The following is a 14,282-nucleotide window of genomic DNA, read 5'->3' on the forward strand; positions in this document are numbered from 1 at the left end:
TTAGCTTAGGGAGCAAAACAATTACACGCATCGAACAAATTATATCAAACTACAAAACAAAGATGCATCCTCCTAGACAAATTATACAAACTCAATGAATAAATATTTGTACTCCCTGAAAAAAATTTATGAACTTATTAAAAATTAATTGTACATGTGTAGGCATCAAACAAATTATTATGAACTAAGACAACAAATATGTGTACCCTTATTACAAATTATACAAACTCATAGAAAATTATACGAACTTACGGAATAAAACAAGTGTACGCATGGAACAAACTATACAAATTCATAGAACAAAAGATGTATACTACTGGAACAAATTAGAGAACCTCGTATAATAACTAACATTTATATTCGCGGAGCAGATCCGATCACGACACGTGTGGTTCTCTCTGCCTCGTAACCAAACAAATGACGGTATATTGATCACACTCTATCAGGTAGCGCCGGCCATTGATTCTATTACTGCTGCCACTAACATTTAACCCAACCAAACACCACTTGAGCGGAGAGGGTTCTCCACAGTTCTCCATGTAGTTGCCTCAAAAAGATATATAGTCCGCTCCATTCCTCACGGTGTACATTACATGTAGGGGTGGTAATGAATCATAACTCTAGTGATATCTTTACAATCCAACTTAGCCCTCATATAATTTTAGCTGAAAATTGTATAAGATCAGAGCCGTCCCTGCCACCCCCAATTGCATGATTTGTAGCGACTGGCACGGGTCACATGCATTCACACTGTATACTAGGTAGCGTGATCCACGTGCTGCATGCTGCCTCTCTCTCTCGTACGTGCCTCGCGTTGAATGGCTGAGGTTCAGCAATAGAATATGCTTTTAGCATCTCCTGACGGTTATATAAGAGCGGCTCATGAGATCGAGCGTCGTAGCGAGGACATATAGTTCTAGCTTTTTGAGCGACACCAAAAACCCTCGTGCTATGGAGATCGTCGTGCAGTCATCCAAGGTCGTGAAACCCGCCTATGGCGAGGGCAGCAGCTGGGTCAGCACTCCGGCGGCCGTGGACGTCGTCGTCCCCCTCACCGTCTTCGACGAGGTCCACGACGAGTACATGTCCAGCATCCACGCCTTCCACCCGCCGTCCCCTACCCCCGCTGCCCTCGAGGCGGGGCTCGCGCGGGCCCTGGCCGAGTACCGCGAGTGGGCCGGCAGGCTGGTGGCCGCGGCCGGGCGGCGCGCGCTCCTGCTGAACGACGCCGGCGCGCGGTTCGTCGAGGCGACGGCCGGCGTCGCGCTGGAGGCCGCCATGCCGCTGCTGCTGCAGCCTGCGGCGGCGCGGCGCCTGCACCCCAGCGGCGAGGGCGCGGAGGAGCTCATGCTGGTCCAGGTCACGAGGTTCGCGTGCGGCTCCTTGGTCGTCGGCCACACCATGCACCACGCCGTCGGCGACGGCTTCGCCATGTGCCAGTGCCTGCTCGCCTGGGGCCAGTGCACCCGCGGCGCCGCCGTCGACCCCGTCCCGGTGCACGACCGGGAGTCCTTCTTCCTTCCCCGCCACCCGCCCCGCGTCGAGTTCGACCACCGCGGCACCGAGTTCAAGGTCCCGAACGCCAAGGAGAGGAGCCCGCCGCTCACCGCCGACGGCGAGGTGGTGGTGACGCACAAGGTGCGCTTCAGCCGGGAGTTCGTCTCCGACCTCAAGTCGCGCGCGCCGGCGGCGCCGGCGGCGACCCCGCTCCGCCCGTACACCACCATGCAGTGCCTGGTGGCGCACCTGTGGCGGTGCGTGACCAGGGCGCGGGGGCTCGACGGCGGCGAGGCCACGACGACGCTGCACATGGCCGTGAACGGGCGGGCGCGGATGAGGTGCCCGCGGGTGCCGCAGGGGTACACCGGCAACGTCGTGCTGTGGGCGCACCCGGCCGCCGCCGCGCGGGAGCTGCTGGCCGGGCCGCTAGGGCGCGCCGCGGAGCTCGTCCGCCGGGAGGTCGCCCGCGTGGACGACGCCTACTTCAGGTCGTTCATCGACTTCATCGGCTCCGGGGCCGTCGAGGAGGAGGGGCTGGAGCCCATGTCCGACGCGGCCGGGAGCCCGGACGTCGAGGTGTACTGCCTGTACAGGGTCCCCTTCTACGACATCGACTTCGGCGGCGGCCGGCAGCTCCTGTACATGCCGAGCAACCAGCCGGTGGACGGCGCCGTCTACATCCTGCCGCCGTGCCCCCAGGGCGACGGGAGCATGGAAGTGCTCGTGTCCCTCTACAGCCGCGCCATGGACGCCTTCAAGGACTGCTGCTGCTCCCCGGTGGTGTCCGACATTCTTGTCTAGCTAGTACGTACGTGAGTCTCGTTGGAGATAGATACGATGCATGCTAGCTAGTTCAGCACGCATGGCGATCCGGAGAAGGATTGTGATATAATTGGAGTCGTCCTTATTTAGTCGGGTCGTGAACGTGAGTCTCGTTTTTTCAGTGAAAGCAAAAGTGTCAGCGTGTGCGTTGTCTTTTGCTAGTGTAACCTATCCAGCTTTGTTCCTCTCTTGTCTTTAAACTTTCGGACACGTGTATGTCCATACCGTACCTGTTGGAATTCATTCAGGTGTTGTGTTCGTTTCCCTCAAAGGCACAGCATGATTACAAACTAATTAATCATGTATATATGAGTGCATGACTACTCTATTATTTCCAGTGCTCCCTCATCTTATGTTAAGTGGATTATAGTCACATGTTAACACCAACCATGTCCTCTTTGATCGACTAGATTTTTCAAGACATCATACAATCCATCAGGTCTTCGCAAAAATGAAAATGCTCTGAGAAAACATGCAAATAATTTTGGGCAATTATATATTTTTTAGATTATGGAAGAAATTCCGGTCTTGATCATTCACAAGCGAATGCGAATGACTACAGCCAAAAAAATTACAAGAGTTCTTAGACTCTAGACCTCAAATAAAGAATTCCACAATACAAGAAAAAGCTATAAAATAAAAAAAGAAACCTATAGAAGACTAAGCTTCAAACTACTTCTTTATCCCGCTTCAACCTTGCAATGTTTCCACGCGTACCAATCCATTCCATCACTCGCTTACTTAGAAGCTTGACATCTGGATGGTATGTAGCTTGCCCTTTTCACATAAATCTCTGTCTGGTGCAAGGGTAGGAGGAAATGTTAATATTGCCTCCAGGGAGGGAATGACACCAACCGATGCCACCAATATGCCAATGTGAGCGCTACGCCGGACAAGAATTTTCTCGAACGGTTTCCCGTATCACCTGACAATCACGAACCTGTAAGTAGAATAACACGTCGACAAAGCCTCTAGCGAGGAAAGTCTTGCAACATGCAGCATCATTGTCGGCCGGCATGACGCCATCTGAGATTTCACCCTATGCTCATCAAACCCTGTCCGCACGCCAGCGCAAAGAGGGTTGGCCACCGTCCAAGACGGCATCGAAACCAGCCCGGCTTCACCGCCATTGAGAACTGTGCCGCCCCGCGCCTGCGTGACCTCCGCCCTGCCGTCCACCACGTCCGCAACGTCATTAGACCGGACGAGTCGTGGCCAGACGCTGCACCGCCCACACACGAGTGCAAGACCACCGCTCCTGTTCCTCCTCGGCATCAGCCGGCACGGCTACCATCGACCGCGAGAGGCGATGGGCACGGGTCCTGTCCTGCGGCCACTGGATCCGGCCATGCCGAACGCCACCAACTCGCCCGTCAATGAGACCACAATGAAGATTTCAGCCGGCACGCCACCATCGGCCGTGATAGGCAGTCCCACCGCAACCGGATCCGACCATGCCGGCCGCCACCAATGCTTGCCCGCTGACGAGGCCGTGCCATGGACTTCCTCTTGCGCGCAAACAGCAGCGCCGCCATGACCATTGCACCCTGCCTCCTGCGCAGATCCAAGCGTGGGCAGCCAAGAACCGTCGATTGGTCTCGCCGCCGCCTTCCTAGCAAGTAGCAAGCCACGAGGGCTACCTATGTTGGGGTTGTCCATGGAGCACGCGCTCAGCTCTCTCTCGGATTTGCTCGCTTGCCCACGCTCTCACACTCGCCAGCGAACCAAGGAAGAGGAAGAACAGGAGACACTGGAACTTGGCGACGAACGCCCCGGCGACGTACGCCTATATGTTGGCCTTTGATTGAAATTGTAAACACACACGCGGCTACCTCATACGCAGGGGAGCTCGGGGCTATAAATCGGCCTGGAACGCCATGGAGCTTACCTCCACGTTCCATGATCCGCAGGACCCGCACGACGACGCCGGCACTCCCGCACGTCGTGGCCTTATCCATGCAGATCAATGCCACGCACGCCACTCCCCTAACTGACACCACTTACCACGGCAGCACACCTGCACTCCACTCGCGAGGATGACCCGGACGTCTAGAACGCGACGCAACGCGCTCTGACTCTGTCACGGCCACAGCTTCTCGCGTGACTCTGACTCGACACGGCTGACACACGCCTTACACTGTCACCATCGCAGCCCATGCGCAACGAACTTGCGCAGCCCTGCAGGTGCCTGAACTCGACCACACACTCGACAACGCGACACACGCGAACACTCACACATGCCAGGAAAACACCCATGGCATGACACACACGCACATGTCAAGGTTAGTGCTAACAACCTACAGCTCGCTCGGGCGGCGGCGCAGCCGCGGGAGCACGGAGGACAGTGGTGCGACTAGGGTTGGCCGTTGGCCGACGCCCGAGTCGCCCACGCGGAGGCAATTATATACTAATTATGATAAATATATTGTCTCTCTGTTAGTTGCTAAAATTATTTCTCTATAGATAATTCTTAAGCGCTATCTAAAGCGACAATGTATATTGCTAAGTGTTTATTCTGGGCATGCAGCTAGAAGCCTACAGGCTACAACACGTCAGGCTGACTGTTGGTTCAGGCCCAATCCCTTCGTGCACTTGTGGAAACGCGCATACTGTCACATGTCTTCAGCTAGGTAATATTTCCTGTGGTGGAACGTACTCTTGTCAACCACAATTCTTTTAGTAGTAAGACTAATCCCAGTGCAAAATTTCAATACACAATTACCAAGAGTAATATATCATCAAAAGGCTTTTGAAATTATGGATGAAATAGGACCTCCCAATGCATAGTTTCATTTCACAATTTCATAGGCGAACCATTTCTTTCAATTACTATGAACATGATTGGTTAAAATCAGATGAGATGAAATTCTCTAGCCCCCGATGCTAGTTTCATCAAGTTTCATAGTCTTGAAAACAGTGTAACCCAAGTTTCATCTAGATAAAACCCATTTCTTCTCCCTCTTCATAAATTTTTTGCCATATCATCATTTTTGCATATGTGGCACCTCATTTAATATGCATGAAACCTCTATGAAACTTGCACTGGGATTGGCCTAAGGCATGTTTAGGTATATTAGGCAATTCTATATATGGTTGGTCTAGAATTGATTGTAATCCCGAGATAATCTTCCTTGTCTCTAGGAGAGGCTACACTACAACACATATAGGCTTCTGTGATGTTCCATTTATGTCACTGAAAGTACTATTTTCGTTACATTTCATAATCTGTGACATTTGCGTGACAAAAAACGGTTCGTCACCTATACCATGTAATAAAAGGTCTTCTGCGACGAAAATATATTTTTTCGTCATAAATCTTATGATGTATTCTATCGTCACAAATTAGTGACGCCCATTTTTCGTCATAATTAATACCAAAAAAAACGTCATGAAATTGTGTCCATGGATGACTTTACATGTGCCGCATAGGATAGAAAACGTCACAAAATTTGCACCTCATATGATGTGGCGATAACTAGGATATGATGTGGCACCTCAATTATGACGATTTGATTCGTCATAAAACATTTAGTGGCCCAATAAAGCCCATGTAGTGAAAGAATCTAATGTGGGCTAAGCTGAAATTAAACCCATTTTAAGTTCTACCAATTTAATTTTTTCTATAATTGTTTTGGGCTGATGTTTAATACCACTCGAGGCCCAATGTCTATTTAAGCCTGCTTTCCATTTGGACCTTATTCATTACAAGCAAAATTTTCAAATGGACCTTAACCATTTACACGTGACCCATTTAGGCCATCAAGAAATTCATCAATAATTCAACCCATAATTGCAAATTCATTAACATCTCAGCCCACAACAACAGATTCATTCAAAGTCGAATAGGTCACTTTACAAAATATTTATTACAGCCCAACCATCACTCCAAAAGCCACCAGATTCACAAGTTACCAACCATCACTCCAAAAGCTACCAGATTCACAAGTTCTCCCAGATGCATACCACAGCCTGATAACAGGTTCAATGTAACAAGTTCTTGGAACCACCAACACCACTACATGAACAGAGTCAAAAAGCATGTACCAAGCGACATGTATAGCAAAATAAATACACAGCACCTCCTCAAACCAGCAAGAACTCAAAGAACTACTCCCTGTTGAGGCATAACAGGCGGCGAATAAGGGCATTGGTTTCCTCTCCTTGCTTCTTCAAACTTTCAATCTCTCCCATTTGATTCTCCCTTGCTGCTTCAGATTCTTGGAACTTCAGCTTCAAGTCTTCTACCTCAGTTTGTTGATCATCCATTTTCTCTTGAAGTGCTGCTGAACCTTGCCTCTCCAATTTATTTCAGCTTGAAGTTGTTATACTTGTGCACAAGCAGATGAGCTCTTCTTTGTTGCTGGTATCTCAAGACCAGCATTTCGAAGAAACTTTGTGGATGGCAAAACTTGGGCGACAGCTTCAGCAGGAGTCTTTGATGCTTGACCTTCTTCTGGAGGTTCAGCCACAATGGCTACCATTTGAGCCTGAATTCATCCAATACAAATAGCTTGCATTAGTATCTAGTTAGATCATCAGTTTGCTATAACAGTAAGAACGGTAAATGAACATTCTAATTGAACAAGATTATCTATGGTGGATCACAGAGAATCAGATACACATAAAGGATACAAATCAGGAGTAACAGAAACACAGATAAGGTTAGAACTATTAAAAATGTTTCATGAAAGTGTAGCCTTCCTATCTTAGAACTTCGGGGTAATCAACTTAGTAGATCACTCTCAGTAATTTATTTGTTGCAAAGGAGAACTCTTGTTTGAAAGAAACTAACTAAGCAGTAAAGGTACGGAGTTCATTTTTTATGGATGACTTTAAAGCCAAAATCTTGATAAAGCATATCAACCACAAAACCTATACTTACAATGGCTTCCTTTACTGGCACACTACAACCAGTCTTCCTGCTGCAATGAAACGCCTCAAAAAGATCAATTGCAGTGGGCGGCTCATCTTTATATTTGTCCTGTTTCTGAAATAATATGCAAAAAAATATTAGAGTCACAGGATCAGATTCATTACTTGTTCATAGCAAGCTTGCAGTTCAATGTGGAGAATTTCATGTTTAATTGAGCAGAAAAATTGTGGCCAAGGCAGCATAGAAATGGAGACACTTGACATATATAAATGTACATAGTCTAGTTCAGCATGCATACATGAAGCTTTTAATACACTATCACCACAAAGATGCAAGCACTCATAATAAAAAGCACTGAATTTTGGAGCCAAACAGCTAGAGCCATCAAATCATGCTCTCAAGTTATATTAACAAATTAGATAGGAAATTAGATAGTAAACTCAACAAAATGACCATGGAAGTTTGTCCATCTTACCACAGCATAGGTCTGCGCAAGGTAATACCTAGAACCTGTCTTGTGAGGGTACTTAACTTCCTTGCGACTCACTTTGGCCTTCAGACACCTCTCCTGTAAGCCATATGATAGATAGGAAATATATCCCATAGTGGAAAAAATTAGATAGTAGGAACATTGGATGAAATAGTGAACAACTAGCAATGATTAGCATACAATAGCAGATCATCTACAATGGGTTTTACTATAAACTATTAGTTCTGAAATTTTAATATGGTTGCTTACAACTCGATGTCCTAAGCTTAACTAGATAATTCATTCATGAAAGTGTGATGATGAACTAAAAGCTTCAGCATAGAAAAAGGGTCCATCATTCTTTCCTTCATTATCTGCAGACCAGCATTTAATTCCTAGTGTCATCACACAAACAAAAGTATAGCTCAAATTAGGTTTTGCAAGTGGAACAGAGTCACAAATAACAGTTTTCCCAGCAAAATAAAATTCAGAGTTCTACTAGGCATACAAAACAACTCAGCATAATGTACCATATTAATTTTCAGGTGCAATGTGTACAAACCACCAAGCGAGTATCAAGTTGCTACAAATGGTTCAACAGAATGTAACTCCATACCTTATGCTTTGGGTTTGACCACATGGTCACAAGTGTCTTCCACTGTTCATCAGTCATACTATTCGTAGGAGATGTTGTCCTCACTTGATTAGCTGGTACATCATCAAAGTAATTTTTCTTTAGCTTATGCCTCATTTGTCGCTGCCCAGACTTCAGCAGATCAGTGCATGCAGACTTCACAGCACTGTTGTTGGTGTCCATGGTAAATTTAACCTAGTCAAGAGCATGTGCATCAGAAAAGAGGCATTCCAATAATTTTTTTATCATTAATAGAACTAAAAATTTAAGTCAATTATATTGTTAGAAAAGATCATTTACTTACAGCAACTTTCCCCATGTAGTCCTTAAGAGGAGCCTCATCTTTCTTGTACTCCTTCCAGTGTGTGTAGATTGGTATATGTTGCCTCAGTATAATACCACCCTCAGATGCAAGCTTTGCTGCTTGCATGGGCACCTCTGGCCTTCTCTTCCCCTCAGCAATGACCACTGGAATCTTCGTGTTCAAACCTCTACACATCCTTTCCAGATCTTTGCCCATACTTCTTCCCCTGCTGCGTTGATTTGCCATGGAACTAGACTCACCTGAAAATAATAAGCAACATAATATTAATTCACAGTTCATGCACATCATAAGCAATCATAGATGCAGGAACCATATTTCTTAGAGAAAGGTATATGCTTTTCTTGCCTTCATTGCACATCTGTTCCTGTTCATCAACTTGTGCAGGCAGTGAATCTTGCTGCACACTTGTAGTTGTGTCAAGCAGACCTTCCTCAATTGATGTCAGTTCCCTTGTCCTCTGCCTAGTCATTCTAGCAGGTTGCTCTTGTTCCACAGGTCCCACAGAGATCCTCTTTGAGCCCCTTGCTCCTCCAGTACTCATGACCGTGTTCACTGTCATCTGATTGAAATAATTCATACAGAATTAGCAGGGTATACCAAAAGGAACATGCTCAAAATGGTTTCACACAAACAGATTAACACAATTTTTATAAAAGCCATGACACCAAAGGTATTGATCTAACAGAAACTGAATTTAGAAAAGGTAAAACTTATGAACGGAACTGATTTAAGGCACAACACCTAAACTAAATTTACAGAAACAGTTTAGTCAAAGGCAAACTATATTTCTGAATCAAAACATTAAACATCAGAATTGCTTATGGCATAGCACAGAAATGACTAATCTAAAGGCAAACTATACTGAAGAGATGCAAGCAATAAATGAAAATATATCTGATTGAAAATACCTGATCGACCACATCATCTTCTGCGCCCTCTATATCTTGGGGTTCATACAAAGAACCAGAGTCTTCACGAGCTGCTGCCTTTTTCTTTGCACTCAAACTGTTGAGAATTGAAGCCAATGTAGTCACCCCAAGACTGCGCAGCACCTGGTTGTTCCTCATCATTGTTTGAGCCCTCTGTCTTTCATATTCTGTGAGTGGTGGCTCTGTACATGCATAGAAAAAATTAATCATGACCTTATGTATTTGAGATCAAGCAGCAGGTATAACACATCAATAAATAAAAAGGAGGGCTACTTTTGCATAAATTTAACATGCATAAATTTCAGTAGCAATTAGCAAGCACCAGTATATGAAGACCAAAACAAGCAAGTAATGGTAATGATTAAACTAAGGAGTGTAACCGTAGCACTGGCAATGTAACTGAGCTACAGATCATTTGCAAACAGGCAAGAATAATAAAAGCATCCACACACTGATCTCACTCGCTGCAGAAACAAATCGCAAGATATATAGACAGCACATCCAAACACACCCTAGTTATCACGGTCTTCGCGACAGCAACATTCAAGATTTTTCCACAAGTAAAGAGTAGCATGATCTAGTCGTAACTAAGGGCAGATATTCAGTAACGAGGACATGTCAGGATCCAGCAATCAAAACTACGAAAATAGAAGAATTGCAAGAGGAAAACGAAATTCAGAGGCAAATAACAGGGAAAACTCGGAGCAGAATTGGGGAATTAGCTGCTGCAGTAATTCAGACAGGTTTTCTGACAACAGAGCACCCGGAACCAGAGAAGACGAGGAGCATAAAGGCAGCCCGTCAATCCACAGCAAACCCTAACATCTATTTCCCCCAATTGATCCTCGAACTAGCAAACCCTAACATCTATTTCGCCCAATCAACCCTAGCAACAATCAATCCTCGAATCCAGAACAAATCCAAGTGGCGCGGGGTATGGATTTACCTGCTTCTGGGGCCTTGCCTGTTCCACGCTTACGACCAGGCGGCATATCCTCTAAACACAGTATGATTTTCCATCATACCTCAAGTGTAATTTTTTTCTTATGCCCATATCCTCTAAATCAAGCCTAGCATTGATATTGTCCTTTGACTTCCCAACCAGGCCGAGAAATGTAGCAAGAATGTAGTCACATATATTTTTTTCAATGTGCATTACATCAAGATTGTGCGGTAGCTTCAAACTAGTCCAATACGGCAAATCAAACAAACAAGACCTTCTCTTCCAGCATTGATGATCATCTTCTCCCCGCTTTCTCTTCTTGCTTTGAGGATGCTTTCCTGGCCTAACATCCTTAACTCTCTCCAATTGTTGCATCAGCTCTTCCAAAGTAAACTCCTCTGGTCTGCCACGTTCTTCAACCTGACCATCAAAACATTTCTTTCTCCTCCATGGATGGTCTGCTGGAAGGAAACGTCGATGGCCAATATAACATATCTTATTCCTTATTCTTCTAGAGCAAGGATTTTTATCACAACGAACACATGCATAATAACCTCTTGTGACTCTGCCTGACAATGTGCTCAAAGCTGGATAATCATGAATACACCATATGACCGCAGCATGTAGATCAAAAGTTTTTCTACTAACAGCATCGAAGGTACTGATACCTTTCCAAAGATCTAGCAGCTCTTCAACTAGTGGCTCCAAAAAGACATTAAAATCCTTTCCAGGGCATTCCTTTCCAGGGATGAGTAGGCACATCATGAAGTTTGATTGTTCCATACATAACCATGGAGCCATGGAGGAAAGTTATAGGGCACAAGAAATACCGGCCACATGCTATATGTGGCGTTCATTTTGCCAAATGGATTGAAACCATCCGTAGCAAGGCCAAGCCTGATGTTTCTTGGATCGTTCGCAAACCACTCATATTTTCTATCAAAGTCCTTCCATGCCTCACCATCAGCTGGATGACTAAGCTCATTATCCATCGGTTTTCTCTTCAACTTGTGCCATTGTAGCTCCTCAGCTGTTTTCTTGGAAGCAAACATCCTCTTCAGCCTTGGAATCAATGGAAAATGTCGCAACACCTTTTGAGGTATCTTTTTCTTTGCATCATTATCTTTCCATCTTGATTCATCACAAACTAGGCAATTATCTTTGTTTGCATGTTCCTTCCGAAACAAAATACAATTATTGGGGCACACATGGATTGACTCATATCCGAGTCCCAATGCACGAATAAGTTTCTTCGCTTCATGGAAAGATGCGGGAAGAGAGCAATTGGGAAATGCCAATGATAACAGCTTCAGAATTGCATTGAATGCAACATTGCTTATTCGATAGAATGACTTGATGTGGAGTAACCTCACCACAAAAGAAAATCTTGTACTAGCTGCACCGGGGTAAAGTTCCTTTTTCATCTCCTCTAATACAGATGCAAACAAAGATTTTCCTTCATCTTGTTCAGCTGCATACAACTCCTCTAGCATATCAGGCAATCTATCATCATCTTGTTCCTCCTCCTCATTCATTCCAATATTTTCATTAGAATTCTCATTGAAACCAATATGTTCATCCATACGATCTGCATTTTCATTAATTCTGCCATCTGGTGGTTCACCATGAAGTATCCACCTAATGTATGTGCTGTACATGCCATTAATATATAAGTGGTCCTCCACAACTCCTTTATGCCTATGAACCTGATTCAAGCACTTACGACAAGGACAAAGTATCTCTTCATTCTCCTCACATCTTTCTGAAACAAACTTCATGAACTCATCAACCCCATCCAGATGTGGCTTGCTAAATAGCCTTGAATTGATCCAACTTCTGTCCATCTGCATATAATTGAAATAAGTAATGAATTATATGCACACTAAAAATAAATAATGATAGAAGCATTTAAATAACGATAGAAGCATTTAAACAACTTCAGGAACATGAAGATGTATGACATCTCAACTACTCAATTTAAGAGACTGATTAGAGACAACAAGAAATTAGAATTGATTGTCTACAACGGTTATTCATATATATTAAATTTTTTCGATGAACAAATTATCTACATTCCTGAATTATACAAAAAAGAAACTTTTTGCACAATGGTTAAGGATGCAGCAGCACTGCAAAAAGGTTTGATGTTGCTTTTATGTACAAAACAAGTGATGAAGCAATGACTCATAGTGAAATTACAGATGTAAAATTTAGAAGGTTATCATTGTTCAGATAAAGTAATGTTGGCATACAAAGAAGCTTGATTGTCTACATGGCATTTTTTTACATTTTAACTGACAAGCAGCAACCATCACTTAACCTCTATTTGCTTTCTTAGCAAAGAACAATCACTGACATAGCAACAATGCATCATTAATTCAATGAAACAAATTGGACAGATCATAAATACCTTGTTTGCAGGGCGTCAATGGCGAGCGTCAATGCGGACCTACTCGACGGGGATTGCTCTGGACGGGAGGGCGGCGCCTTGGCACGACGTTAGTGAAGGCGCAGCTCGGAGCGATAGGCAGGGGGCCGGCTTCGATGGCACGATGGCACCACGGCAAGTGTGGCGGTGCCTATCTGATCCGAACGGGTGACAGCACGACAGCCATCACCGGCCCCCGGCAAGCGCGGCGGCACACATGGAACGGAGCCTAGCTGATCCGCAGGGGAGACAGCAGCTACCTGCCCTCGCCGAGGATCTGCACTGGCGAGCGTGCAGCTGAACAGAGGCTGACTGCCAGGGATCTGCAGGGGCGAGCGTGGACGGCGAACGGCTGATCTGCAGGGGCGAGCTGGACAGCGGCTGACTGCACTCGCCGTCGTTGGGGATCTGCAGAGGCGAGCGTGCAGCTGGGCAGCGGCTCCCTGCCCTCGCCGTCGTTGGGGATCTCGTGCGAGGCGCGGCACGAACGGGCGAGCGTGACGGCGCAGGGCGGCGCCCTCACGATGGGGTAAAGGTCTGGTGATTGGATTTAGTATTCCTATAAAATAAAGGTACTAATAAATTAGATTTCTGCTTTATTCGCAAGGGAATTGCTCGCGCAGTGGTTCAACCTAATAGTTGAAGGTCACGGGTTCGAGTGCCATTTTGTGTGCTGTAATTTTGTTTCTATTTTTTCAGCAACCGCTGCCAATCAACCAGGCTCCAGCAGCCCAGTTATCTAGCCCGAAGCCCAAAAGGCTCCAGCAGCCCAATTATCTGCCGCCAGCCCAGTTATCTGCCTCTGCCAATGAAGCAGGCGCCAGCCTGAAGCCCACGAAGGCTCCTGTGTTCTGTATTTCTTGATCAAACTTAGCAAGCTTTTGGATTGCTATGAAACTTTAGCAGGACGTGAAAGTTTGGAAAGCAATCGGGAAACCTGATGTAGACGTGGCCCGCCGAGAGGTAGGGTAGATTTGATTGATGAAGTATGTGACGTTGGCGATCCGACTTCTAATCAGACACGAATTCGAAGTCTGCAACCGTTACACCACCGCTCCGCTGGTTATCAACCAAGCACAACTTGATTGACCTCGCCGAGAAGGCTTTTCCGGCAAGCGAATCGAAGAATACAAACAAGAAAGGATAATCACGCAATCTGAAATTGCAGATGTGTATGAAGCGAAAATCAAAGTGGGGTTCAAGAACTCGATTCCAAAGGACTAATCGACACAGTGGAGGAGATCAAGAACGGGAGTCCTGGATCAATGTATAGGACTTGTCGCCACAGATACAACGATGCAATGTCTGTTCCTCAAAGGAAAACTCAAGACTAAACAAAACCCAATCATTCTAGGCGAC

General features: G+C 45.7%; 2 protein-coding genes across 3 annotated transcripts; one reads left to right on the forward strand and one right to left on the reverse strand.

The window, feature by feature from the left end:
- The first annotated feature begins 906 nt into the window (after window positions 1-906).
- Window positions 907-2,593, forward strand: LOC120680146 (agmatine coumaroyltransferase-2-like). Its single transcript, XM_039961763.1, has one exon. The coding sequence runs from the start codon at window positions 952-954 to the stop codon at window positions 2,299-2,301; it is 1,350 nt and encodes a 449-aa protein (XP_039817697.1). The 5' UTR covers window positions 907-951; the 3' UTR covers window positions 2,302-2,593.
- A 3,530-nt stretch (window positions 2,594-6,123) lies between these two features.
- LOC120678781 lies at window positions 6,124-13,470 on the reverse strand. 2 transcript variants are annotated; one of them, XM_039960149.1, is made up of 9 exons: window positions 12,906-13,470; window positions 10,499-12,339; window positions 9,532-9,734; window positions 8,969-9,182; window positions 8,603-8,862; window positions 8,281-8,493; window positions 7,671-7,763; window positions 7,205-7,309; window positions 6,124-6,809 (listed from the first exon to the last, which is right to left on the reverse strand). In XM_039960149.1, exons 2-9 carry the CDS (start codon window positions 10,542-10,544, stop codon window positions 6,645-6,647), a joined length of 1,299 nt encoding a protein of 432 aa, XP_039816083.1. In that variant the 5' UTR covers window positions 10,545-12,339; window positions 12,906-13,470; the 3' UTR covers window positions 6,124-6,644. The 2 variants fall into 2 exon arrangements, with proteins under 2 accessions (XP_039816083.1, XP_039816084.1); XM_039960150.1 differs by lacking the exon at window positions 7,205-7,309.
- Between the last annotated feature and the right edge of the window lie 812 nt (window positions 13,471-14,282).

This window comes from Panicum virgatum, chromosome 6N, assembly GCF_016808335.1.
Source record: "Panicum virgatum strain AP13 chromosome 6N, P.virgatum_v5, whole genome shotgun sequence".
Lineage (NCBI taxonomy): Eukaryota > Viridiplantae > Streptophyta > Magnoliopsida > Poales > Poaceae > Panicum > Panicum virgatum.

What these genes read in the sequence shown, in the direction of transcription:
- LOC120680146 (XM_039961763.1), top strand. Translation starts at nt 952, where the DNA reads ATGGAGATCGTCGTGCAGTCATCCAAGGTCGTGAAACCCGCCTATGGC.
- LOC120678781 (XM_039960149.1), bottom strand. Translation starts at nt 10,544, where the DNA reads ATGCCGCCTGGTCGTAAGCGTGGAACAGGCAAGGCCCCAGAAGCAG. An exon ending in AAGATGATGTGGTCGATCAG is followed by an intron (nt 9,183 to 9,531) that starts GTATTTTCAATC and finishes TATTTCAATCAG; the next exon opens with ATGACAGTGAACACGGTCAT. An exon ending in ACTACATGGGGAAAGTTGCT is followed by an intron (nt 8,494 to 8,602) that starts GTAAGTAAATGA and finishes GCTCTTGACTAG; the next exon opens with GTTAAATTTACCATGGACAC.